The sequence below is a fragment of the Chlorocebus sabaeus genome, chromosome 16, assembly GCF_047675955.1.
Source record: "Chlorocebus sabaeus isolate Y175 chromosome 16, mChlSab1.0.hap1, whole genome shotgun sequence".
In the NCBI taxonomy this organism is placed as follows: domain Eukaryota; kingdom Metazoa; phylum Chordata; class Mammalia; order Primates; family Cercopithecidae; genus Chlorocebus; species Chlorocebus sabaeus.
In genome coordinates, this window is record NC_132919.1 from 39790639 (window position 1) to 39818471 (window position 27833).

General features: G+C 46.1%; 1 protein-coding gene across 1 annotated transcript in view; it reads left to right on the forward strand.

The window, feature by feature from the left end:
- TEX14 (testis expressed 14, intercellular bridge forming factor) overlaps positions 1 to 27833 on the forward strand; it is a 100911-nt gene that overhangs the window by 39932 nt on the left and 33146 nt on the right. The window contains exons 7-14 of the mRNA XM_073004896.1: positions 62 to 175; positions 2235 to 2358; positions 4422 to 4600; positions 10930 to 11081; positions 13447 to 13637; positions 14082 to 14232; positions 17343 to 18133; positions 23255 to 23361. Of these exons, the coding sequence (XP_072860997.1) occupies positions 62 to 175; positions 2235 to 2358; positions 4422 to 4600; positions 10930 to 11081; positions 13447 to 13637; positions 14082 to 14232; positions 17343 to 18133; positions 23255 to 23361 (1809 nt within the window). The remainder of the gene's footprint in view (positions 1 to 61; positions 176 to 2234; positions 2359 to 4421; positions 4601 to 10929; positions 11082 to 13446; positions 13638 to 14081; positions 14233 to 17342; positions 18134 to 23254; positions 23362 to 27833) is intronic.

A 27833-nucleotide genomic window follows, 5' to 3' on the forward strand; every position in this document is an offset into this window, starting at 1 on the left:
TCATTGAAGGAGTAAGTGGCTGCTCACTCCCTTCTGCTGAAACTCTTTCCTGTCCTTGTAGCCTGGTATGGAACGGGAGCAGGGTCACAGTGAAAAAGCTGAATCTCCCCACCCACCCACACTGCAGCAAGCTGCGGCTGGCCGACTTGTTAATTGCTGAACAGGAACACAGCAGGTGAGAAGGAAGCCCAAGGCCCAGGCCCCTTATAGGTCTAGGTCTCTCTACAGACCCAGGTTCTGGGCTATTCAGCTCTGTGCCTGGGATAGGGAGCTCCAGCCCCTCTCAGTCTCAGCATTTCCTGACTGTTGAAATTGACTGACTTGACTTACAAGGGCTGCCAAGAAAGAGGAAGAGAAATTAATGAGTAGCCTGAGCAGTGGGGACAGTGGTGGTGAGGGCCTGTGTCTGTCAGCTGCCCTGTAACCCATGTCTCTGAATGCGGCAGCCTCCATGCAGGCCCTTCTGGTTATTATGCTACAATCCCTGAGTCCCACCCTCTTTGGGCCCTGTACCCATCAGGACAACATGTGGCTATCCTGTTTTCATAGAGAAATGGCTTGCTTAAGATCCAGATGTCTGAGGACATGTCTCATGTCCATTGCGGACAGGCTCATGGATCTCTGGACCTTAGGACTCCTGTGGCTCCAGAGTTAGGTCCTTCTGCTCTTGCTAGGACAGGGTCTTGATTCATTCATTCAGTGGACCCAGAGTTATGTCATTCTGCACTTGCTAGGACAGGTTCTTGATTCATTCGTTCAGTGGACCCACGCTCATTGAGCTCTCTCCTGAGAAGGCTCCTCAACTCCTGCAGGAGGCATGTAGAGGGGCTACATTCTTTTTTTTGTGGAAATCGACTTGAAGGGACCAAAGGAAGCTTTAAGAAGGAGCCTGGGCAGCATAGACTTTGACATGAGACTGAGTCGGGTGTGCAAACTTGGATGAATTCCTGACGTTTCTTCCTTTTTTTGGGGGGGGTGGCGGTGGGGATTGAGTCTCACTCCGTCACCCAGGCTGGAGTGCAGTGGTACGATCTAGGCTCACTACAACCTCCACCTCCTGGGCTCAAGCGATTCCCAGGCCTCAGCCTCCTGAGTAGCTGGGACTACTGGCATGTGCCACTACACCTGGCTAACTTTTGTATTTTCAGTAGAGACAGGGTTTCATCATTTTGGCCAGGCTGGCCTCAAACTCCTGATTTCAAGTGATCTGCCCACCTTGGCCTCCCAAAGTGCTGGCATTACAGATATGAGCCACTGCACCAGTCCCTGACATTTCCTTGATGTTGGTCTCCTCATCTATAAAATGAGTATAATGATACATTTCTTGCAGGTGGTTGTTAGGATCTGAGATGATATATGCAAAGAATACAGGAGCTCTTAGCCACATTGTCATTGTTGTCATTGATGGCTCTAAGCTCTCAGGGTCTCATCAGTTAGGACCACAGATTCCAACAGAAACCGTCACCAACACCTCATCCTGTTTTCTTAGAAAACATCGTATACAAAAGGCCAGGCGCAATGGCTTATGCCTGTAATCCCAGCACTTTGGGAGGCCAAGGTGGGTGGATCACCTGAGGTCAGGAGTTCAAGACCAGACTGGCCAACATGGCGAAACCCCATTTTTACTAGAAATACAAAAATTAGCCGTACATGGTGGTGGTCACCCATAATCCTAGCTACTTGGAAGGCTGAGGCAGTAGAATTGCTTGAACCCAAGAGGCGGAGGTTGCGGTGAGCCGAGATCACGCCACTGTACTCCAGACTGGGCAATAGAGTGAGACTCGGTCTCAAAAAAACAAAAAAAAAGCCGGGCGCGGTGGCTCAAGCCTGTATTCCCAGCACTTTGGGAGGCCGAGACGGGCGGATCACGAGGTCAGGAGATCAAGACCATCCTGGCTGACAAGGTGAAACCCTGTCTCTACTAAAAAATACAAAAAAAAAAAAAAAAACTAGCCGGGCGAGGTGACGGGCACCTGTAGTCCCAGCTACTCGGGAGGCTGAGGCAGGAGAATGGCGTAAACCCGGGAGGCGGAGCTTGCAGTGAGCTGAGATCCAGCCACTGCACCCCAGCCTGGGCGACAGAGTGAGACTCTGTCTCAAAAAAAAAAAAAAAAAGAAAAGGAAACATCGTATACAAATGGTATTTGTTTAGAATGTGTTCAAAAGGCCTACGCCCATTTTTTCATTATGTCCTCCTCTCCCCTGCCTTTTCTGAAGCTTCTTTTCTTTTGCAGCAAGCTACGGCACCCCTACCTGCTACAGTTGATGGCTGTGTGTCTGTCCCAGGACCTGGAGAAAACTCGCCTTGTATATGAGCGCATCACTATTGGCACATTGTTCAGTGTCCTTCATGAACGAGTAAACCGCTGTTTCCATGGATTTTCCATTGCTGCCCTCCCAATTTCTTCCTTCCTTACCCTCTTACCCCAGCTGTGGCGATCCCATTGCTGTATGCGTGGAAGATAAATATCTTTATTCTTTTGCTTTATAGGGGCTGTGTAACATGCTATTTAAGGCTGATAAGCACATGGTCAGAACTAGTATGGTTGTATTATTGTCAGTTCTGCTTTTTTTTTTTTTTGAGGGACAGAGAGTCCCTCTGTTGCCTAGGCTGGAGTGCAGTGGCGCAATCTTGGCTCATTGCAACCTCCACTTCCTGGGTTCAAGTGATTCTCCTGCCTCAGCCTCCTGAGTAGCTGGGATTACAGGTGCCCAACACTGTGCCCAACTAATTTTTGTATTTTTTGTAAAGACGGGGTTTCACCATGTTGGCCAGGCTGTTCTCAAACTCCTGACCTCAGATGATCCACCCACCTCGGCCTCCCAAAGTGCTGGGATTACAGGCTTGAGCCACTGTGCCCGGCCTGTCCTGCTTTTTTTGAGACGGGGTCTTGCTCTATTGCCCAGGCTGGAGTACAGTAGTGAGATCATAGCTCACTGTAACCTCCAGCTCCTGGGCTCAACTGATCCTCCTGCATCAGCCTCCAATGTAGCTGGGACTACAGGTGCATGCCACCATGCCCAGCTAATTTTTTTTTTTTCGAGACAGAGTCTCCTTCTGTCCGCCAGGCTGGAGTACAGTGGCATGATCTCTGCTCACTGCAACTTCTGCCTCCCTGGTTCAAGCAATTCTCATGCCTCAGCCTCTGAAGTAGCTGGGATTACAGGCACCCCCCCACCACACCCAGCTAATTTTTGTATTTTTGGTAGAGATGGGGTTTCACCATGTTGGCCAGGATCATCCTGAACTCCTGACCTCAGGTGATCCACCCGCCTCAGCCTCCTGAAGTGCTGGGATTGCAGGCTTGAGTCACTGCACCCAACCCCCACCCAGCTAATTTTTTAAATTTTAGTAGAATCATGGTCCCACTATGTTGCTTGCCCAGGCTGGTCTTGAACTCCTGCCTTAGCTTCCCAAAGTGTTGGGATTACAGGTACGAGCCACTGAGACCAGCCTAGTCCTGCTTCTTTATCAGACATCTAAGAGTGCAATGGACCCAGAGAACACAGACACCTTTTGACTAACTATAATCCAGCAACCACTGGCTTTATTTTCCTACATTTTCATTTGTGCTCTCCCAGTTTTTTCTTTAGAGGCCTGTATCACTCCCCTCTCACCTCTCAAGTTTCCTTGGGGTTGGGAGACATCTTTCCTGGCTTGTATAGAGTCCCTGGGAAGGGTGCTTTGGCCTGAGATGTGGGTTTAGAGAGCTCTTGGAGTATTTAGGTTTTTTTCCTCCATAACTTTGTTCTAAAGATTCTAGATATAAATAAGGAGACCCCAAGAAGGGCCCTTCCCCCAAATGGCTTGCCATTCCTTCTGCCTGAGGACATCCTATTCTGTTTTTTTGTTTTTTCCCCCTTGAGTGAGGGTATTACCTTAAAGACCATTTCTCTGGGGGAGAGACCCATTAAGACTTTAGTCAGCCAGGTGCATTGATGTGAGTGACTTTCTGTCCCCTTAGAAAGCACTTTCTGGCTCATCTGACTGGGGTAGGACTGAATTGGTTATCTGTATCCTGCAGGGTCCTTTGAGCTTCTAGGTTCTCCCCAGCAGCTTGGGCTTGGACAGGGAGGGGACAGGGCAGGTTTACTGGTGGTATGGGGGGACCTCCCCTGTCAGTTTTCCCCTGGCCAATCCTGGATGCACATAACAGACTTTGAGAAATTTATTTTCATTTTTTGTGGTATGAAGCAGCTCAGCTGAGGGAAAGGAATCCAGGTTTGGATCCAGGGGGCCTGAGTCATTGGGACGTCAGGCCTTTCACTTAGCCTCACTGAGCTTTAGGTTCTCCATCTCTAAAATGGGGATCCTTGGTAGCCGTGAGGATCATATGGAAAGACTGGAAATCACAAAATGCTACAGTGTCAGGGCCCCAGTCCTTTTTTTTTTTTCTTGGCATTTTATCTCTTGCTTGCAGCGATCCCAGTTCCCAGTGCTGCACATGGAGGTGATCGTGCACCTGCTGCTCCAGATATCTGACGCCCTGAGATACCTGCATTCCCAGGGGTTTATCCACCGCTCCCTCAGCTCCTATGCTGTCCATATAGTCTCCCCAGGTGAAGCGAGGCTGACCAACCTGGAGTACATGTTGGAAAGGTGGGCACAACATGGAGTGGGACTTTGTCCTGAAGGCAATCTCCCTTGGGGACCTCTCCTGTAGAGATAGAATCTGATCTGGGTGGGACTCCTCATTGGTGAGATGAACCTGCCCATCAGTTGATGAACCTGTCCCAAATGCCTTACCCTGTCTGCCAAGGCTAGAGGAATTTGGAGACATTTTAATAAACATTTAACAAGTATGATCTCGTATTAGCTAATGTATAAATTCTATAATTATCCACTCCAACATTTTTAGTGGATTTTCTTTTATTTATTTATTATTATTATTATTATTATTATTTTTTTGACGAGTCTTGCCCTGTTGCCCGGGCTGGAGTGCAGTGTCACAATCTCGGCTCACTGCAACCTCCACCTCCCGGGTTTGAGCGATTCTCTTGCCTCAGCCTCCCGAGTAGCTGGGATTACAGGTCCTCACCACCACACCTGGCTAATTTTTGTGTTTTTAGTAGAGATGCAGTTTCACCATGTTGGCCAGGCTGGTCTTGAACTCCTGACCTCAGGTGATTCGCCCACTTCAGCCTCCCAAAGTGCTAGGATTACAGGTGTGAGCCACTGCGCCCAGCCCTTTCAGCAACTTTTAACACAACAAGGTGTATTTCTTACTCACATTGCAATCCAGTGTGTGTTGGAGGCAGGGACAGTGTTCCCTGTCACTCTAATCTGTAGCTTCACCACCTTTCAGACCTTGATCCCCCACTGCATTCTTTGCATTGCCAGTCAACAAGCAAGAAAGAACATGGAGGGGACACAGTGGGGTTTGGGGCCAGTCTGAAATGGTTATGTTACTGCCTCCCACTTTGCAGTGGCCAGAGACCAGTTAGCTTCTACTGGAGGGAAGCTGAGCTGTCCCTTAGCTGTGCATCCTGGAAGGAGAGAAGGTGATGGGTGCTGATGAACCTAATGGTCTGTCACACCTACATCTGGGTCAGGCACTGGCCTGGATAGACATGGAGGTCACTCTCTGCCCTCAAGGGGCTCAGCACAGTGAGAGAGGCAGTCAAAATTCAGGAATTGGTAAGGGGGCTTAGTTTCCTGTTGGCAAGAGTCAAAGTCCTCCTGAGAGCCTCCAAGCTTTGAGAGGCAGAGGCTCTCCCCTGTACTTCCTTACTGCCATCCACAGCTCTGAGCCTTTGGGCCAGTATTGGTTCTGCTCTTCTGTGAGGCCTTGGCCACTGGGCAGACCCCTTGCCTAGACCCACCTACTTCCTTTTACCCTTGTCTGCCACCTACCCATCACTGATGCTTTGTTTCTGGTCTCTTACCAGATCTTTGCTTGTCACATACTCTGTAACTTCTCTCAAAGATGAAAAGCTCCATGAGGCAGAGATTTCTGTTTTATTTACTGCTATATCTCAGATGCCCAGAACAGGCCTTTGCATTTGTGCCCTGAACATACGTTTTTTGAACAAATGAAACAAAAAGGCTCTCACTTCCCCAGACCTGGAGTGCCTCTTGTCCCTCTGCATGGAGAGGAGGCAGAGGTCAGGTTGTGCTTGGCCTTGTGGGCCCTGGTGAGGAGTTTGAATTTTATCTTAAGAACACTGGGCCGGGCGCGGTAGCTCAAGCCTGTAATCCCAGCACTTTGGGAGGCCGAGACGGGCAGATCACGAGGTCAGGAGATCGAGACCATCCTGGCTATCACGGTGAAACCCCGTCTCTACTAAAAATACAAAAAAATTAGCCAGGCGTGGTGGCGGGCGCCTGTAGTCCCAGCTACTCGGGAGGCTGAGGCAGGAGAATGGCGGGAACCCGGGAGGCGGAGCTTGCAGTGAGCTGAGATCCGGCCACTGTACTCCAGCCTGGGCAGCAGAGTGAGACTCCGTCTCAAAAAAAAAAAAAGAACACTGGGATGTGTTCTTAGATAGGCATTTTTGAGCATTATAGTGTCACGGATGATTTGTAGGTTAAGATCCTTCCTCTTGGCTGGGCATGGTGGCTCATGCCTGTAATCCCAGCCCTTTGGGAGGCTAAGGTGTGTGGATCACCTGAGGTTGGAAGTTTGAGACCAGCCTGACCAACATGGAGAAACTCCATCTCTATTAAAAATGCAAAATTAGCCAGGCATGGTGGTACATGCCTGTAATCCCAGCTACTCGGGAGGCTGAGGCAAGAGAATCTCTTGAACCCGGGAGGCAGAGGTTGCGATGAGCCGAGATTACACCATTGCACTCCAGCATAAGCAACAAGAGCAAAACTCCGTCTCGAAAAGAAAAAAAAAAAAAATCCTCCCTCTTGCTCCTGTGTATGGAGAAGGGGCTGTGATGGGGCAAGAGAAAGCAGGGGAGCCGTTAGGGTATGACTGGAGCCATGGCACTTTTCTGGATGAGAACAGGCAGAGGCCAGATAACTGTCACTAGTTGAGCTGCTCAGCTTCATATCTGGTCCATTTTTAATCTGAGTTAAAAGCTTTCAGGGTCTCATTATTGCCTGCAAGATTAAGTCCAGACCCCTTTTCAGGGAGTAGAAGCCTTCCCAAGTGGGACTCCACCCATACTGCCAATCTCCTAACTGCCCTGCTCCCTCCTGACCATCTGAAGGCACTTTCACTACACTGCTGTCTGCATCTGGAATACCTGGCACATGCCAGTTTAGCCTTTTAAACTCACTTCAGAAACAGTCTCCCAACACTCTCTGTGAAGTCTATACTGATGCCCTTATCCCCTGAGGCACTTTGCATATTCCTCTCCTCACATGCGTCATGCAAACGTACCACAGTCATTTCTATACAAGTGTGTCTGCCCCACCAGATGGGGAGTTCATCACCAGCTCTGGGCCTGCCACATGTGGTAAGTGTTCAGTAAATATTTTTCATTTTTTATTTTTTTGAGACAAGATCTTGCTCTATCGCCCAGGCTGGAGTGCAGTGGCACGATCTCAGCTCAGTGCAACTTCCCAGCGTCAAGCGATCTTCCTACCTCAGCCTCATGAGTAGCTGGGACTACAGGCACATGCCACCATATCCGGCTAATTTTTGTATTATTATTATTATTATTATTATTTGAGGCAGAGTGTCGCTCTGTTGCCCAGGCTGTAGTGCAGTGGCGAGATCTTGGCTCACTGCAAGCTACGCCTCCCAGGTTCACGCCATTCTCCTGCCTCAGCTTTCCGAGTAGCTGGGACTACAGGTGCCCACCACCACGCCTGGCTAATTTTTTGTATTTTTAGTAGAGATGGGGTTTCACCATGTTAGCCAGGATAGTCTCAAACTCCTGACCTTGTGATCCGCCTGCCTCCACCTCCCAAAGTGCTGGGATTACAGGCGTGAGCCACCGCGCCCGGCCAATTTCTGTATTTTTTATAGAGATGGGGTCATGCCGTGTTGCCCAGCCTGGACTTGAACTCCTGGACTCATGCGATCTGCCTCCCAAAGTACTGGGATTACAAGTGCGAGCCACCACACCCAGCCTTCTTTTTTGGGGGTGGGGACACAGGATCTCTCTCTTTTGCCCAGACAATAGTACAGTGACTCACTACAATCTCAATCTGCTGGGCTCAGGCAGTCCTCCTGCCTCGGCCTCCCAAAGTACTGGGATTACAGGCGTGAGCCACTATACCTGACCAGTAAATGTTTCTTAAATGATTGGATGACCTAGTTGAAGGAAGAATTTCAAATGGTTCAGAGCAGGGTTGACCTCTCTGGCTATGTGTGTTGAGGAGCAGTGGAAGCTAAGGGGTGTGCACTTTTGTCAGTGATGGAGCGCCATCTGATGTAGAGAGAAAGGTCCCACAGTTTCTTCTCCTTTTGCTCTTCAATAGAAATGTGAATCCTAGAATGAAATGGAACTTTGGAAATGGCCCAGCCCAATGCTGTCCTTATATAGTTGAGGAAACTGAGCCACCCAGGGGTGAAGCAATAGTGTGAAGTTACCCAATTGATTGGTTAGAAACATAGATGGGCCTTAACCAGATGGCAGAGGATGTCTCCAGGACATAGGGGCAGAATGGATTGGAGGTTGAGGACAGGAACGCCAGCCAGGAGACCATGAGACAGGGCCTAGTGGTGACCATGGAGCCAAAATGGGAGGGAATAAAGTGAAATGCATGGAGTTGCTGGGGTCAACAACTGACCAAGTGAGGGGGTAGGAGGTAACCAAGGGTCTGTGAATGTCTAGGAGTGACCTCAGGATGGAACTTCAGGTAGAAGTGTCAGAAATGTCAGTCAGCAAGCCATTGCAGGTGAAACAACATACCCTTCTTTGAAAGCTGATAACATGAGTTGATTATTCACCAACCCAAAATAGCCTTCAATCCCACATTTATTTTTGGTAACACTCTACTAGGGCATATCAGTTTGTTGAATGTCATTGTCAAGGATGGTGTTCCATCTCTTGGTATAAAAGTGATACAACAGTTTCTCCTACCCTTCAGCTCCTTCTTTTTTTTTTTCTTTTTTTTTTGTGATGGAGTCTTGCTCTGTCTCCCAGTCTGGAATGCAGTGGTGCAATCTCGGCTCACAGCAACCTCCACCTCCTGGATTCAAGTAATTCTACCTGAGCATCCCGAGTACCTGAGATTACAGGTGCGTGCCACCATGCCTGGCTAATTTTTGTGTTTTTAGTAGAGATGGGGTTTCGCCATGTTGGCCAGGCTGGTCTTGAATTCATGACCTGAAGTGATCCACCCGCCTTGGCCTCCCAAAGTGCTGGGATTACAGGCATGAGCCACCACACCTGGCCTTTTTTTTTTTTTTTTTTTTTTTTTTTTTTTTGAGACGGAGTATCACTCTGTTGCCCAGGCTGGAGTGCAGTGGCTCAGTCTTGGCTCACTGCGACCTCTGCCTCCCGGGTTCAATATATAAATATTTATGTATTAAATTTGTATGCATATCCACACTGTTCACACTATACCAGGCCATAGGTGACTTTTCAGCAATACAACTAAAGTAGCTTTTACACCTTCATGACTTCATGAACTGACTGCCCTCTATCCAAAGAGTTACTGGAAGAAACTTTATTTAGGGAAGTTTGCTCAAATCTGAGAAGCCCATCTCATCCTCTAAAATCTGTCCTTTTTCCAGACTAACAAAAAACTTGCTGTCACTTGCTTTTTAAAAGCTTAATTCTTAATTATCAACTGCCAGTCATTAAGTCTTGACTGAATGCCTCCCATAATATTCATACTAATTCTTTACATGAAAGAGCACTTTATGGCTCACCAAGTGTTTCTACATCCATGATCTCATTTGATTGTCATGACAGCTGTAGGCTGAAGTCAGTGCTGAGTTTACCCTGAGGACTCTTGCTGGGCCAGAAGACATTTAGGATGCTCTGACTTAGCTCTTAAGGAGTCTGGTTGGGAAGATGAGTTATTTAAGCCTATGAGTGAACCCTTGAATGCTAAACTGAGAGGGCGCATTCTCAAAAGGGCAGGAGTTCAGAAAAGAAATAATCATGAGGAGTTGGAGAAGTCCCAGATGGCTTTGATAAAGCAGATGGGGGTTGAGGGGGCTCTTGAAAGAGTTTGCATTCATTTATTCAACAGCAAGCATCAAGGCCCTGGTGTAAGCCCAGGAGTACAGTGATAAAGGCAGATGAGGTACTTACTCTCATGGAGCTGACTCTCTAGAATGGAGGGGAGACAGATAATAAACTAAATAAATGAACACAAATTCAGATAATAAGTGCTCTGAAACCAATAAAACAGGACTACTTTTGGCAGTCAGGGAGGGCCTCCTTGAGGAAGTGACTTTCAGACAAATATCTCAGTCACAAAAAGTAGCTGGTCACCCTAGGATCTGTGGGCAGGGCATACCTGGCAGAAGCTGCCAGTGCAAAGACTTGAAGGGCTAATGTGCTAGGTATGTTGGAGGAACTGAAAGAAGGCCCCTGTGACTTGAGTGGAGTGGGCGAGCAGTAGAGTTGCCAGATGAAGTTGGGGGAGAGGGCCTAGGTGGAACAGTAAGGAATTGCAGGTGTTGGAACAGCTCTGAAGCAGTGTGGATTAGCTCATTGTCTAGCAAGGTTTCCAGGAGCTCAAAGAGGTTGTCGGCCTTCAGAGGCAAAGTTTTCACAAATGCAGTATGTTGATTAAAAGACCCACGAGCCTGGCCAACATGGCGAAACCTCATCTCTACTAAAATACAAAAATTAGCCGGACCTGGTGACACACACCTGTAATCCTAGCTACTTGGGAGGCTGAGCAGGAGATTCGCTTTAACCTGGGAGGCGGCAGAGGTTGCAGTGAGCCGAGATCACGCTGCTGCTCTCCAGCCTGGGTGACATGGCAAGACTTTGAATGAATGAATGAATGAATGAATGAAAGACCCTTTAAGGCATGAGCCCTGACTTGTGTGTTTCCTTCCCTAGCAAGGACAGAGGTGAACAGAGGGACCTGACTCGAGTGCCCCTTCCTACCCAGCTATACAACTGGGCCGCACCAGAAGTGATCTTACAGAAGGCAGCCACAGTGAAGTCGGACATCTACAGCTTTTCTATGATCATTCAGGAGATTTTAACAGGTAGATCAAGATCATTAATGGTTGACCAAAGTCCCTATTCTTAGATTGTATTTTTCTCCCCCAACAGGAGTTACTTACTTGTATGAAAATACCAGACTTACTAAAAAGAGACTTCTTGGCTGGGAGCAGTGGCTCACGCCTGTAATCCCGGCAATTTGGGAGGCTGAGGCGGGTGGATCACCTGAGATCAGGAGTTCAAGACCAGCCTGGCCAACATGGTGAAACCCCATCTCTACTACAAATACAAAAATTAGCTGGGCATAGTGGTGCATGCCTGTAGTCCCAGCTATTTGGGAGACTGAGGCAGGAGAATCTCTTGAACCTGGAAGGCAGAGGTTGCAGTGAACTGAGATAGCGCCACTACACTCCAGCCTGGGTAACGAAGTAAGACTGTGTCTCAAAAGAAAAAAAAAAAAGGACTCAGCAAAGCCCATCCATCTGCTTATCAGTGACAATGCATTTAATCCAAACAAAAAATTTATTTTTATTTTTTAAATTTTTTTATTTTTTACTTTTTTTTTTGAGACAGAGTCTTGCTCTGTCACCCAGGCTGACATGCAGTGGCTCGATCTTGGCTCACTGCAACCTCTGCCTCCCGGGTCTGAGCGATTCTTCTGCCTCAGCCTCCCGAGTAGCTGAGATTACAGGTGCACACCACCACACCAAACTAATTTTTGTATTTTTAGTAGAGATGGGGTTTTAAAATATTGGCCAGGCTGATCTCGATCACTTGACCTTGTGATCCACCCGCCTCGGCCTCCCAAAGTGCTGGGATTACAGGTGTGAGCCACCACGCCCAGCTGAACCAAACTTTTTAACCTGAATATTGGTATCAGTACTTACGATCTTTGTGAGGTATCCCTTGAGAACTTGTAAATTAGGGGGAAAGACTAGCCTCTGAGAAGTAAACTATGAAATTAAACACACCCTGGGTCCATTAGATGTATGAACAGTGTCACTTGAAAGAAATGGATGTACTTCCAAACCCACTGCTCTGATGTGGAGAAAGTAGTCACATATCTGAAGATGGAAAGAATCCCTCAAGAGGAAGATGTACACACACAGTAAAATCACATTCATTAAGGGCTGCTTTTTTTTTTTTTGACGGAGTCTTGCTCTGTCACCCAGGCTGGAGTACAGTGGCGGGATCTCGGCTCACTGCAACTTCTGCCTCCCGGGTTCAAGCGATTCTCCTGCCTCAGCCTCCCAAGTAACTGGGACTACAGGCGCATGCCACCATGCCCGGCTAATTTTTTGTATTTTTAGTACAGACGAGGTTTCACCATGTTAGCCAGGATGGTCTGGATCTCCTGACCTCGTGATCCGCCCACCTCAGCCTCCCAAAGTGCTGGGATTACAGGCATGAGCCACCACGCAAGACTTTTTTTTTTTTTAAGATGGAGTCTTACTCTGTTGCCCAGGCTGGAGTGCAGTGGTACGATCTTGGCTCACTGCAACCTCCGCCTCCTGGGTTGAAGCGATTCTCCTGTGTCAGCCTCCCAAAATACCTGAGATTACATGTGCTCGCCACCACACCCAGCTAATTTTTGTATTTTTAGTAGAGATGGGATTTCACTGTGTTGGCCAGGCTGGTTTCAAACTCCTGACCTCAGGTAATTCACCTGCCTCAGCCTCCCAAAGTGCTAGGATTACAGGTGTGAGCCACCGTGCCCGGCCAAGGTCTGCTTTTGTATGGTGTTTGCAGTCCCAGAGGCAAAATGACAATATATGTGAGATGAGTATTGGGCTCCTGTGCCAGCGGGGAGCCCATATGTACATGTTGCTGACACTGTTGTTTCCTATCTCTGTGGCAGGGATCTCCCTGGTAAATGGGTAAAGTGGCTTCTCACTTATGAATTGACCTTCCAGGTAGTTTTTTTGTTTGTTTGTTTTTTGTTTTCTGTTTTTGTTGCCAGGCTGGAGTGCAGTGGCACAATCTCAGCTCACTACAACCTCCGCCTCCCAGGTTCAAGTGATTCTCCTACCTCAGCCTCCCGAGTAGCTGGGAGTATAGGCGCCGGCCACCATGCCCGGCTAAGTTTTGTATTTTTAGTAGAGAGGGAGTTTCACCATGTTGGCCAGGATGGTCTCAATCTCTTGACCTCGTGATCCACCCACCTCGGCCTCCAAAAGTGCTGGTACTACAGGCGTGAGCCATCGTGCCTGGCCCCTCTGGGTAGTTTTCCTACAGAAGGAAATTAATATATAAAGCAATGAATTGTTTCTAAAGTACAGTGGGTTAGAAAAAAAAATAAAGGAGTTAAGTAACTTGCCTAAGGTTACCCAGCTTCATCTAATTTCTTTTCCCCCCACTCTACTCTCTGATTTCCTAATGTTACTCCTTTGTATGACTTTTTCCTTACAGATGACATACCCTGGAATGGCTTAGATGGCTCAGTTATTAAAGAAGCCATAGTCTTGGGGAATTATTTAGAAGCTGATGTGAGGCTTCCGAAACCTTATTATGATATTGTTAAGTCAGGCATCCACGTCAAGCAGAAAGACCGAACTATGAACCTTCAAGATATCCGGTATATTCTGAAGAATGATTTAAAGGCAAGCCCTGAAGTTGTTGGGAGTTTATTTCTGCTTACCTAACTCAGGAAAGTAGGGAGTTAGAGACTAAGAAGAAGCTGGAGACCAGGTTATAAGAAATTTTTGAAATTCTCATTTTATTACACTATTTCTGTGTTCTTGAGAATAGCCTAACTGCTTAACTTGGTGAAAGCAGCATGGAACTGAGGAAGGGAGCTAGGGAGGTTCAACACATAGGCATAGTAGGGGCACACTGCAGGCACTTAGTGGAGATTCTATGAATGGTAGCTATTATTATTGCTTTTAAGGTACTGGCAATTACAATAAACTAGTTAATTAGGACTAAAGTCTGTCTACCCAACAGGACTAAGAGGGAGTTTATCAGATACTTAGATGGTTTCTAAAGCACCAGTGACATTCAGGATGACTGAGACTATGTCCTTGACAATATTTCCTGTGTTAAAGGATTTTACTGGAACCCAGAGAACTCAACCAACCGAGAGCCCCAGAGTGGAGAAATATGGACTCCATCCTGATGTCAATGTCTATCTAGGACTGACTTCAGAACATACCAGAGAGACCCCTGACATGGAAATCATAGAGCTAAAGGAAATGGGTATGGCCTTAATTCACAGGTTGTGTTACTTTGACACAAATGTGTTCTGAGAGTCACATGAGCTACAACTAATTGACTCCTCTAAACTGTAGATATAACTTGTTTGTTTGTTTTGTGAGATAAAGTCTAGCTCTGTTGCCCAGGCTGGAGTGCAGTGACACAATCTCAGCTCACTGCAACCTCCACTTCCTGGGTTCAAGTGATTCTCATTTCTCAGCTTCCTGAGTAGCTGGGATTACAGGTGTGTACCAGCTTGCCTGGCTAATTTTTGTTTTGTTTTTGTTTTTGTTTTTTTGAGAGGGAATCTTGCTCTGTCACCCAGGCTAGAGTGCAGTGGCGGGGTCTCAGCTCACTAAAACCTCTGCCTCCCAGGTTCAAGCAATTCTCCTGCCTCAGCCTCCTGGGTAGCTGGGATGACAGGGGCATGCCACCATGTCTGGCTAATTTTTGTATTTTTAGTAGAGGCAGAGTTTCTCCATGTTGGCCAGGCTGGTCTCGAACTGACCTCAGGTGATTTGCCTGCCTCGGCCTCCCAATATGCTAGGATTACAGATGTGAGCCACTGCACCTGGCCTAATTTTTGTATTTTTAGTAGGGACAGGGTTTCACCATATTGGCCAGGCTGGTCTCGAACTCCTGGCCTCAAGTGATCTGCTTGTCTTGGCCTCCCAAAGTGCTAGGATTACAAGCATGAGCCACCGTGCCTGGCCACTGTAGATGCAACTTATACTGGGAAAAGATGGATGCCTTAGGAAGAAAATCAAGATCCTTGAAATTATTAAGGTAAACTTTTTGGGCTCTCTATATATATACCTAGTGTGGATCTAGAACTAAGTCATAATAATTGAGTTTATTTCTAGCATGATTACTCTTAAAATTTTATCTAATTGTTTCACAAATAAAAATGCTCATTATAGAGAATTTGGAATAGTTTAAAGAAGAAAATTACCATTTTTTTTTTTTTTTTAAGAGACAGGATCTTACTCTGTCGCCCAGACTGGAGTATGAGGCACAGTTATACCTTACTGCAGCCTCCAATTACTGGGCTCAAGCCTCTCGAGTAGGCAGGACTATAGGTACATGCCACCATATCCTGCTAATTTTTTTTTTTTTTTTTTTTTTTTGAGACATGGTTTTACTCTGTTTCTCAGGCTGGAGTGCAGTGGTACAATCATAGCTCACTGCAGCCTCACTCTCCCAGGCTCAAGTAATCCTCCTGCCTTGGCCTCCCATGTAGCTGGGACTACAGGTGTGTACTACCACACCTAGGTAATTGTTTTAAATTTTTTTTTTTTTTGAGATGAGTCTCGCTCTGTCGCCAGGCTGGAGTGCAGTGGCATGATCTCAGCTCATTGCAACCTCCGCCTCCCTCGTTTAAGTGATTCTCCTGCCTCAGCCTCCCAAGTAGCTGGGATTACAGGCACGCACCACCATGCCCAGCTAATTTTTGTATTTTTAGTACAGATGGGGTTTCGCCATGTTGGCCAGGATGGTCTCGATCTCCTGACCTTGTGATCCACCCACCTCGGCCTCCCAAAGTGCTGGGATTACAGTCATGAGCCACTGCGCCCAGCCTAATTTTTAAAATTTTTAGTAGAGACAAGGTCTCACGATGTTGCCCAGACTGGTCTTGAACTCCTGAACTCAAGCAGTCCTCCTACCTGTCCTCCCAAAGTGCTGGAATTACAGGCATGAACCACCACACCTGGCCTAAAAAAGTTTTTTTTTTTTTAGAAATGAGGTCTCATTATGTTGCCCAGGTTGGTCTTGAACTCCTGGCCTCAAGTAGCCCTCCCACTTCAGCCTCCCAAAGCACTTGGATTACAGGTGTGAGCCACTTTGCCCAAGCAGTTTTACTACATTTTAGTACATTTGAAAACCTTAGAATTTAGAACTGGAAAGGACCTTGCAGTCATCAGGATTAATGCCTTCATATTACAGATGAGAAAACTAAGGGTCAGACAGGTTGTAACCTGTTCAGGATCACAGAGAATTTGTTATAGAACTGGAACCCAGGCCTTCCAATTCCAGCCAAATGACCATTCACTCTGACTCTCCGTCAGCAGTGCTGGAGGCCTCCAGGGTGGCCCCGTAACCTCATTACTTGGGCTGCTTCATCCCATTCTCTGTAAGCTGTACACCTGTAAACCAGGGGTGGTGTGTGGTCAATCCTAGCATTATTTTTTGAGTTTTTTTATTACTCCCATAATGTAATGGCTCCTTGGGTGGTATCTAGGCTACTTTTTTTTTTTTGAGACAGAGTTTCACTCTTGTTGCTCAGGCTGGAGTGCAATGGCGCAATCTTGGCTTACTGCAGCCTCCGCCTCCCAGGTTCAAGAGATTCTCCTGCCTCAGCCTCCCAGGTAGCTGGGACTACAGGCATGCACCACCATGCCTGGCTAATTTTTTGTATTTAGTAGAGATGGGGTTTCACCATGTTGGTCAGGCTGGTCTTGAACTCCTGACCTCAGGTGATCCACCCGCCTTGGCCTCCCAAAGTGTTGGGATTGCAGGCGTGAACCACTGCGCCCTGCCCTAGGCTACTTTTATCAGATGCTCACCAAGAGCATAACTTTAACTGAGAAATAGTCAAACTCTTTTGTGTGGAAAGAAGGCTATGAATGTGGTCCTTAAGATTCAGGGGAGCTGGGCACGGTGGCTCACACCTGTAATCCCAGCACTTTGGGAGAGTTAGATGGGAGAATCACTTAAAGCCAGACATTTGAGAGCAATCCAGGCAACATAGCAAGACCCCATCTCTATAAAACAAAACAAAACAAGATTCAGGGGCCTATAATTCGCATGTCCTGGCAGTTACGCATGTTTGGGCACACAATAAAGTTTAGAATATTTCTTCCATGGCTAGACCCCTGCCCTGACAACAATTTCTGCCTCATTCCATGTTAAAATAGGAGCTTTCACCTAGGTGACACATACTCCCTCACCTTTTGTGAGTGTATCCAGTAGTCTTCCACAACTGGGAAGGTGATGGGAAAATAAAAAGCTTTTTTTTTTTTTTTGACAATCTTTGCCTCTTGAACAAACCAAGGCTGCTTAGCGGCCAAATATGTTCATTTTAATGAGTTGAATTTTGCTGTTCTTTTCAATAGGCAGTCAACCTCATTCACCAAGGGTTCACTCTTTATTCACCGAGGGGACACTAGATCCTCAGGCCCCAGATCCATGTCTGATGGCCAGGGAGACTCAGAATCAAGATGCTGCTTGCCCTGCTCCATTTATGGCAGAAGAGGCCAGCAGCCCCAGCACAGGTCAGGCAAGCCTCTGCAGTTTCGAAATCAATGAGATCTACTCAGGCTGCTTGACTTTGGAAGATGACATAGAAGAGCCTCCAGGAGCTGCTTCATCTTTGGAGGCAGACGGACCTAACCAGGTAGATGAATTGCAATCCATGGAAGAAGAGCTGGATAAGATGGAGAGAGAGGCGTGTTGTTTTTGCAGTGAGGACGAAAGCTCTTCAAAAGCTGAGACAGAGTACTCCTTTGAGGACTGGGACTGGCAAAATGGTTCACTCAGTTCACTTAGCCTTCCCCAGTCAACCAGAGAAGCCAAGAGCAATTTGAACGACAGGTCCATGGCTGAGGAGTATCTCATCAGTAAGTGTGTGCTGGATCTAAAGATTATGCAGACAATAATGCATGAGAACGATGATAGGCTGAGGAATATCGAGCAGATATTAGATGAAGTTGAGATGAAACAGAAGGAGCAGGAAGAGCGCATGTCTTTATGGGCCACTTCAAGAGAGTTTACGGATGTCTACAACTTACCTCCAGCTGTGGGCCCTCCATCTTTAAACTATATTCCTCCTGTCCTACAGCTTTCAGGGGGTCAGCAGCCAGACACCAGTGGCAAGTGCCCAACCCTACCAAGATTTCCAAGAATGGTAAGAGACTTTCAAGGGGGACATTTTGGCAAAAGATCCAGGAAAAGAAATGGTTATGGCTGGAAACCTTTCACCCAAGTCTCCGAAGTAAGCACTGGGGATCAGTCAGAGATGAGCCATCAGGTAACCTAAGTGGGAGGAAGGGGCAGCCTAAGCAGGAACCCAGTGCTGGATTTGACATTGCCCCTAACCTGTGTGGAGGGACTGATGTATATATGCAACCGACTCATAGCAAGGTGCTCTTAGCTTTAGGAAATCAGTCCTCCATGATGGAATTTCAAGGTAGATACTCTCTGCCTCCCAGTCCAGACCCAACACACAGCCCATATCCTTCTCTGTAAATTCATATGTATCAAATTGACCCATATTAAATTGCTGTTTTATTAGTTAAAATGGTCAATATTGGCAATTTTGCATGGCTCAATTTACTGAATAAAGTATCTTGGATAGGTATTAATCTCCATTCTAAGTTGCTTATTCATTCATTCATTCATTCACTCATTCAACAAACACCTGCAGAGCCAGAGGCTATCTAGACTCTGGGTTTGGTTTTTTTTTTTTTTTTTTTTTGAGACAGAGTTTGTTGCCCAAGCCGGAGTGCAATGGTGTGATCTCGGCTCACTACAACCTCCACCTCCGGGGTTCAAGTGATTCTCCTGCCTCAGTCTCCTGAGTAGCTGGGATTACAGGCTTGCACCACCATGCCCGGCTAATTTTGTATTTTTAGTAGATATGGGGTTTCTTCATGTTGGTCAGGCTGGTCTCAAACTCCTGACCTCAGGTGATCCGCCCGCCTCGGCCTCCCAAAGTGTTGGGATTATAGGCTTGAGCCATTGCACCTTGCCTAGACTCTGGATTCTGATGATGAATAAGCCACAAACTCTGCCCATAAGTAGCTCAAATACCAGTTAGGGACTGAGGGACCTGGTGGATCAAAGAAAACCCCTCAGAGGAGGTGAGCAGACACCATAGGAGCTGGCTGGGAGGTATAGCCTGCAGAGAGGCTCATCCTTAAGGACAGGGCTGTCGTCTGACTCCTCCTGTGTCCCAGCACCTAGCATGATGACCAGTACATAGAAGGAACTCAATAAATGGTCAGTGAAGGAATGAGGGGATGAATGAATTAATGAATTTGAACAAGTTCACACTCAGAGAGCTGGCTGCCTCTTGAATTATAGAATCTTAGAGTTGGAAGATCCCTTAGACATGGATTAGCCTGTCAATTTACAGAGTGTGACGCTTAAGCCCAGTGATGTAAACTTCCTGAGGCCCAGCGATGTCAAGATGCGAGTAGGGTAGGAGAGGTCTGCCCCATTGGAAGGTGGATGTTATTACTGGTATTATTTAGAATATCTGGCCCATGATGATAAAATGCAGGCCAGCTTTTACTGGATTTTGTTACTGTTTTAAAATTCTCTGCTTAACAGTTATCCTCTTTTTTCATTTTTTATTTTATTTTATTTATTTTGAGATGGGGTCTCACTCTGTTGCCCAGGCTGGAGTACAGTGGCACAATCTCTGCTCACTGCAACCTCTGCCTCCCAGGTTCAAGCAGTTCTCCTGCCTCAGCCTCCCGAGTAACTGGGACTACAGTCACGTGCCACCATGCCCAGCTAATTTTTTGTATTTTTAGTAGAGACAGGGTTTCACCATGTTGGCCCAGCTGGTCTTGAACTCCTGACCATAGGTGATCCACCTGCCTCGGCCTCCCGAAGTGCTAGGATTATAGGTGTGAGCCACCATGCCTGGCCATATCACCCTTTTATTGCCTATACAGGGCAGAGAGCTCTCCCTGCCACCCCTCAACTTGTGCTACAACCAAGGGCCAAGTTGGTTAGGGGCAGGGTCTCCTGATTCCTGGTCTGTTGTTCTTTCATTGTACAATGCTGAATCAAGCATTGGCATTTATTTTTGCTGGAGTGAAGTGGCACTATCATGGCTCACAGCAGCCTCAATCTTCTGGACTCAAGCGATCCTCCCGCCACAGACCCCTGAGTAGCTGGGACTACAGGCTGTACCAGTACACCCAGCTAATTTTGTGAATTGTAGAGATGGGGTCTCAGCACGCCCAGCCAGTATTTATTTATCTTTTTTTTTTTTTTCTCCATAGAGATGGGGTTTCATTATGTTGCCCAGACTGCTCTCAGACTCTTGAGCTCAAGCAATCCACCTGCCTTGGCCTCCCAAAGTGTTGGGATTACAGGCAAGAGCCACCATGTCCAGCTGTCATTTGTTTTTATATAAAGAGAAGACACAGCCAGGTGCAGTGGTTTACGCCTGTAATCCCAGCACTTCGGGAGGCCAAGATGGGTTAATCGCTTGAGCCCAGGAGTTCGAGACCAGCCTGGACAACATAGCGAAACCCTGTCTCTATAAAAGATATCAAAATTAGCTGGGCATGGTGGCGTGTGCCTGTAGTCCCCACTACTCGGGAGGCTGAGGTGGGAGGATCACCTGAGCTCAGGAAGTTGCGATTACAGTGAGCTGAAATCATGTGACGGTACTCTAGCATGGGCAACAGAGTGAGACCCTGCCTCAAAAACAAAAAAGGCACAAAAATTTTACTTATATCCTAATATTTCTGTTTCCATAGAAAATTAGAGTTTGCTAGAAAACTATTAGAAATCACTTTTTTTTTTTTTTTTAAAGACAGAATCTTATTCTGTCACCCAGGCTGGAGTGCAGTGGCACCATCTCGGCTTACTCCAACCTCCGCCTCCCGGGTTCAAGTGATTCTTCTGCCTTAGCCCCCCGAGTAGCTGGGACTACAGGTGCGTGCCACCATGCCCGACTAATTTTTGTATTTACTCCTGATCTCGTGATCCGCCCACCTTGGCCTCCCAAAGTGTTGGGATTACAGGTGTGAGCTACCATACCTGGCCTGAAATAACTTTTTTGTGTATTATGTTTTATTATCTATTGCTGCATAACAACAAAGCCCAAAACCTAATGGCTTAAAATAACAATAGTTTATTATTTCTCACAATTCTGTGGGTCAGGAATTTGACAGGGTTCCCCTGAGTGGATCTTCTCTTCCACATGGCCACTGGCTAGCATCACTCACTTGTTTGCAGTCAGCTGGAGGTTGGACTGGGCAAGAAGGTCCAAGAAGCCTCTACTTACATGTCTTGTACCTTGAGCTCCTCCAGGTGGCCTCTCTTTGCACTTGACTTGTCATCATTCAATAAATAGTCTCACCCAAGCTTCTCTACAGCATGGCAGCTGACTTTGCAAGTGAAAGGTAAAACTACCAGACCTCTTAAAAGTTAGTCCTGACCCTAGGATTGTATCACTTTTCGCTGCTTTCTGTTGATCAAAGAAAGTCACGAGGCCAGCCCAGATTCATTGGGCGGGAAAATAGACTCCAGCTCCTTATAGGAGGTGTGTCAAGGTGGACAGAAGGGAGGGAATTGATGGTGGCCACTGCTGGAAACCATCTATTAGTACATAGGATATAAAACAATGATACCATATTTATTTTTTCCTTAAAAACGTCACCATCCTTTTTTAGCATTAGAGAAAAAGCCATCTCTATCTAAATGAATTTTTCAGACAATTGAAGTTTTATTTCTTTCATTTCTTAGTTCTTAAAATTTTAATTATATTGAATGAAAACATTACAGACTTCATGATATTCTAAATATCTATTTTGATTATATTCTAAACATATTCTAACCTTGGTGACAGTGGTATTTTTCTGAACACCTGTTATGGTGAAGCATCATGATACAGTGCTATCTTAAGCTTCTGCTAAGGAGTGTTTGCCCATACAAAGGCCTCTGGATCTTATACTTCAGGGAGCATGTAGTAATTTTTTGTGCCTCCTTCTCACTTTTACACATCTTGCTCCCATCTCCAAATTCCACATTTGTTGCTTTAATTTGCTGTAGGCTAGGAAATATAATTAACTAAGTTTGTTAGAATTATGTTAAACTTGGGATAAGTAGAGCCAATAGTCTCTTGAATAAAGAGCATAGACTTTCACTTGTTTTACTTTTGCTATTTCCTAAGTATTGTAACCTTTGTTGTAATCTATTTTATTTTCGTAGCATCCCCAGTGGTAGATATTATCGTTCTTATTTTATGGATGAGGAAACTGAAGTGCAAGGTTCTCTTAGTGTTAGGGCGCAGTGTCTCACACCTGTAATCCCAGCACTTTGGGAGGTCGAGGAGGGTGGATCATTTGAGGTCAGGGGTTCGTGACCAGCCTGGCCAACATGGTGAAACCCCATCTCTACTAGAAATACAAAAATTAGCCCAGTGATAGTGACACACATCTGTAATCCCAGCTACTCAGGAGGCTGAGTCACGAGCATCTCTTGAGCCTGGGAAGCAGAGGTTGCGGTGAGTCGAAACCATGCTACCACACTCCAGTCTGGGCAACACAGTGAGGCCCTGTCTCAAAAAAAAGAAAGAAAGAAAAAAGAAAAAGATTATCTTAGGTTAGTCTGAATAACACTTAGACTGGAACCCAAGGGCCATGACTCCTGCCACAAAGATCTGCTGTCTTCATATTCATATAGGACGGGGAGAGTGGATTTTTAAAAAATTTCTATCTTGTCTGCTTATTCTCCACTTGTACCCCGTCTGGGGTAGGTTCCTGGAGACCAACATTTCTGGGTAAAGACCTTAGATAAGCTGGGCACAGTGGCTCACACCTGTAATCCCAGCACTTTGGGAGGCTGAAGTGGGTGGATCACAGAGTCAAGAGATCGAGACCATCCTGGCCAACATGGTGAAACCCTGTCTCTACTAAAAATACAAAAATTAGCTGGGTGTGGTGGTGCGCGCCTGTAGTGCCAGCTACTCGGGAGGCTGAGGCAGGAGAATCTCTTGAACCCAAGAGGCGGAGGTTGCTGTGAGCCAGGATCTCGCCACTGCATTCCAGCCTGGCGAGAGAGCCAGACTCTGTCTCAAAATAAAAACAAAACAAGAAACAAAACAAAAAAAAAGACCTCCGGATAAGAGGTGGGTTAGCAAATAGGAAACATGTAAAGGGAAATCCTGGTAGGTCTGGTTATTTCTATATATTTAGCAGGAATAGCTTTGAAAATAGTGTGAGAGTGAAGAGAATGGGAATTCTCTCATCAAAGTACTGAAACATGTTTATTGCTTTTTAAACTGCCGACTCTTTGTGACCCTGGAAAACAGAACACAGATGAACAATTTCAGGGCACTCAAGGAGTCAAGGACAGTTTGGAAAGAAGCAGGATCCAAAATACCAGTAGGTGGGTCAACATTTTGTTGTTCTTAATGTCACTATGCCTTTAGACTTCTGCGTGTCTCTGAGGCCACTCGGTGATCTTCATATGTCTAGTGACAAAAGGGGACTGTGAGTGATGAAAAAGAGCAGCATCATAGGAAGTTGAGGAGACATCAAAGCCCAAGTGACTGACAGGTTAATCAGACAGAACTCATCAGTTGTTAGAAGCAAAGCATCTTGCCTTTCCACAACTGCCCAGATAGTTTTTCTTATAAAAACAAACACCAGTTATTCCATTTACCAGTGCTCCAGAAACCAAACTTCTTGGAAACCAAGGTTGTTTAAAGTGTCACTGGCTCCAGAGGGAGAGTTGAACAATGTCACTATCACCCTGGGGTGTGTGATTTCCAGCCAAATGAATGAAATGAATTGACTTTAGCACAAATTACTGGAAGAAGAGTGTATGTATGTTTGTATATATATTCATACACATATGTGTATATAATATATTCATATATGTATATATATTCATGCACACATATATGTATCTATGTATTCATGCAAATATATGTATATACACATATTTATGCATATGTATACATACATATATTCATACATACACACACACACACGCTGAGTTTTAAAGAACTTAATTAAAACAGGCCGAGTGTGGTGGATCACGCCTGTAATCCTAGCACTTTGGGAGGCCAAGGTGGGCAGATCACTTGAGGTCAGGAGTTCGAGAGCAGCCTGGCCAACATGGTGAAACCCCGTCTCTACTAAAAATACAAACATTAGCTGGGTGTGGTGGCGGGCACCTGTAATCCTACTTGGGAGATGGAGGCTCAATAATCGCTTGAACAGCCAGGCGCAGTGGCTCATGCCTGTAATTCCAGCGCTTTGGGAGGCCGAGGTAGGTGGATCACGAGGTCAGGAGATCAAGACCATCCTGACTAACATGGTGAAACCCCATCTCTACTAAAAATAGAAAAAATTAGCTGGGCGTGGTGGCAGGTGCCTGTAGTCCCAGCCACTCAGGAGGCTGAGGCAGGTGAATGGCGTGAACCCAGGAGGCGGAGAGCTTGTAGTGAGTGGAGATTGCGCTACTGCACTCCAGCCTGGGTGACAGAACAAGACTCCATCTCACAAAAAAAAAAAAAAAGAATCGCTTGAACCTGGGAGGCAGAAGTTGCAGTGAGCTGAGATGGTACCACTGCACTCCAGTCTCAGCAACAGAGCGAGACTCTGACTCAAAAAATAGATAAATAAATAAAGAACGAACTTAAGTAAAACAAATTTATTTGGTGTGTGGGAATTTTTTTTTAATTTTAAAAAAATTTATTAAAATTTTTTTTTGGTTTAAATTTAGTTAGGTATTATAAGTAAAGGAATTACTAAAGGGGCAATAAATTTTTTTTTTTTTCTTTCTTTTTTTTTTTGAGACGAAGTTTCACTCTTGTTGCCCAGGCTAGAGTGCAGTGACGTGATCTTGGTTCACTGCAACCTCCGCCTCCCAGGTGCAAGCGATTCTACTGCCTCAGCCTCCCAAGTAGCTGAGATTACAGGTGCCCATCACCACGCCCAGCTAATTTTTTGTATTTTTAGTAGAGGTGGGGTTTCATCATGTTGGCCTGGCTTGTCTTGAACTCCTGACCTCAGGTGATCCACCTACCTTGGCCTCCCAAAGTACTGGTGGGATCGTAGGCGTGAGCCACCACGCCCAGCCAATACATGTTTTTCAAGGCAGACTAGTATATCACTTTTAGGGTTTTTTTTTCCTATGGATAAATGGTAGCACTCATCCACAACTTTGAAGTCAGTTCTGGAAAAAAAAAACCAAACTTTTTATTCCTCCCCCTAGTGGTGATTGAGACTAATGACGAGTTTGCTGTTTCATGTTGGCAAGTATGTACATAAGGGAGAATGAAGGAAAATGTCCAGAGATTTTATTTATTTATTTTTTATATTTTTGTAGTGGAGTTTCACTCTTGTTCTCCAGGCTGGAGTGCAATGGCGTGATCTCGGCTCACTGCAACCTTTGCCTCCCAGGTTCAAGTGATTCTCCTGCCTCTGCCTCCCAAGTGGCTAGGATTACAGACATGCACCACCATGTCTGGCTAATTTTGTATTTGTTAGTAGAGACAGAGTTTCTCCATGTTGGTCAGGCTGGTCTCAAACTCCCAACCTCAGGTGATCCGCCTACCTCAGCCTCCCAAAGTATTACAGGCGTGAGCCACCGCATTCAGCCAGATATTTTAGATCAGTGTATTTTATTCCTATGAAGGGAATAATGAAGAACTACCTAGCTGGCATCAGAGTATTTGGCACTTACACCACTTATAGAAGCAGATGGGATGACATAGCCATTAGATGACAAAGAAAAACCCGTAATTGTTGTGGCTTCCCCTGCTTGGCACCCTCTTCCCTCAGAAGTACAAAAAACAGACCAAAGAAAAGTTTAACATTTTTCTACCTGTTCATCTAGTCTTTTTGTATGCTTTAAAAAAGTGACAATTATGATATGTGTAGGCAATTTTATATCCTGATTTTTCACTTTACATTAGAATGTAAGCATTACTCTATGTTATTAAAAAAAAGCAACAACAACAACCTGTAAACTTATTTTGAAATTGATGGGCTGGGCAAGTTGGCTCCCACCTGGAATCCCAGCACTTTGGGAGGCCAAGGCAGGCAGATCACTTGAGCCCAGGAATTGGAGACCACCCTGGGAAACATGGCAAAACACCATCTCTACAAAAAATTAGCCAGGCATGGTGGTAAGTGGCTGTAGACCCATACCCTCCCCTACTTGGGAGGTTGAGGTGGGAGGATCACCTGATCCTGGGGATGTCAAGGCTGCAGTGCCATGATTATGCCACTGCATTCCAGTTTGGGTGACAGAATGAGACTCTGTCTCAAACAACAACAACAACAAAAATAGTTGGATTTCACCTATGGTTGAATTTTAGGTTGCTTCATTCTTTATTCTATTATGAATAGGGACACAGTTACTTGTAAATAATGCTTCGTTTTTGCATTTTGGATTATTTCCTCAGGATAGATTCTCAGAAGCAGAATTACTTGGTCAAAGGTTTTGAAGATTTTAAGGATAAGGATTCTTTTTTTTACCCCCCTTTTTAAGACAGGGTCTCACTCTGTTGCCCAGGCTTCCTTGCAGTGGCGCAATCTCAGTTCATGTTTTGTTTTGTTTTGTTTTGACACAGAGTATTGCTATGTCGCCAGGCTGGAGTGTAGTGGCACAAACTCGGCTCACTGCAACCTCCGCCTCCGGGGTTCAAGTGATTCTCCTGCCTCAGCCTCCTGAGTAGCTGGGATTACAGGCGTGCACCACCATGCCCAGCTAATTTTTGTATTTTTAGTAGAGATGAGATTTCACCACGTTGGCCAGAATGGTCTCAATCGCTTGACCTTGTGATTTGCCTGCCATGGCCTCCCAAAGTGGTGGGATTACAGGAATGAGCCACCATGCCCGGCCAATCTCAGTTCACTTTACGGGGCCAATGTGGGAGGGTCGCTTGAAGTCTGGGAGTTTGAGACCACCCTGGGCAACAAACATAGTGTGACTTCATCCCTACCAAAAATACAAAAATTAGCTGGCTGTGGTGGCAGGTGCCTGTGGTCCCAGCTACTTGGGAGACTGAGGTGGGAGGATCTCTGGAGCCCGGGAAGTTGAGCCTGTAGTGATCTGTGATTGTGCCACTGCACTCCGGCCTAGGTGACAGAGTCAGACCCTGTCTCTGAAAAAAATTTATTTTTTAAAAAGGAAACTGATCAGATCTGCCCTCTCTGATTCAGCAGTCTCTCTGCTTTCTAGTCCAGCTGGGGAATAGGACATTCTGGATAACAGGGAATTCATATCTATGCCACAGAGCACACACTCTTTTTTCTTTTTTTGTTTTTTGAGACGAGTCTCGCACTGTCACCCAAGCTGGAGTGCAGTAGCCTGATCTTGGCTCAGTGCAACCTCTGCCTCCTGGGTTCAAGAGATTCTCCTGCCTCAGCCTCCTGAGTAGCTGGGATTACAGGCGCTCACCACTACACCCAGCGTGTTTTTGTTTTGTGGGTTTTTTTGTTTTTGTTTTTTGTATTTTTGTATTTTTAGTAGAGACAGGGATTTCACCATGTTGGCCAGGCTAGTCTTGAACTCCTGACCTCGTGATTCACCTGTCTTGGTCTCCCAAAGTGCTGGGATTACAGGTGTGAACCACTGCACCCAGCCTATACTTTTTTTTCTTTGGAGATAGAGTCTTGCTCTGTTACCTAGGCTGGAGTGTGGTGGGGTGATCTCAGCTCACTGCAACCTCCGCCTCCCAATTTCAAGCAATTCTCATGCCTCAGCCACCTGAGTGGTTGGTATTACAGGAATGCACCACCATGCCCAGCTAATTTTTGTTTTTGTAGTATAGCGTTTTCCCCATGTTGGCCAGGCTCACCTCAACTCCTGGCCTCCGCCTACCCTGACCTCCCAAAGTGCTG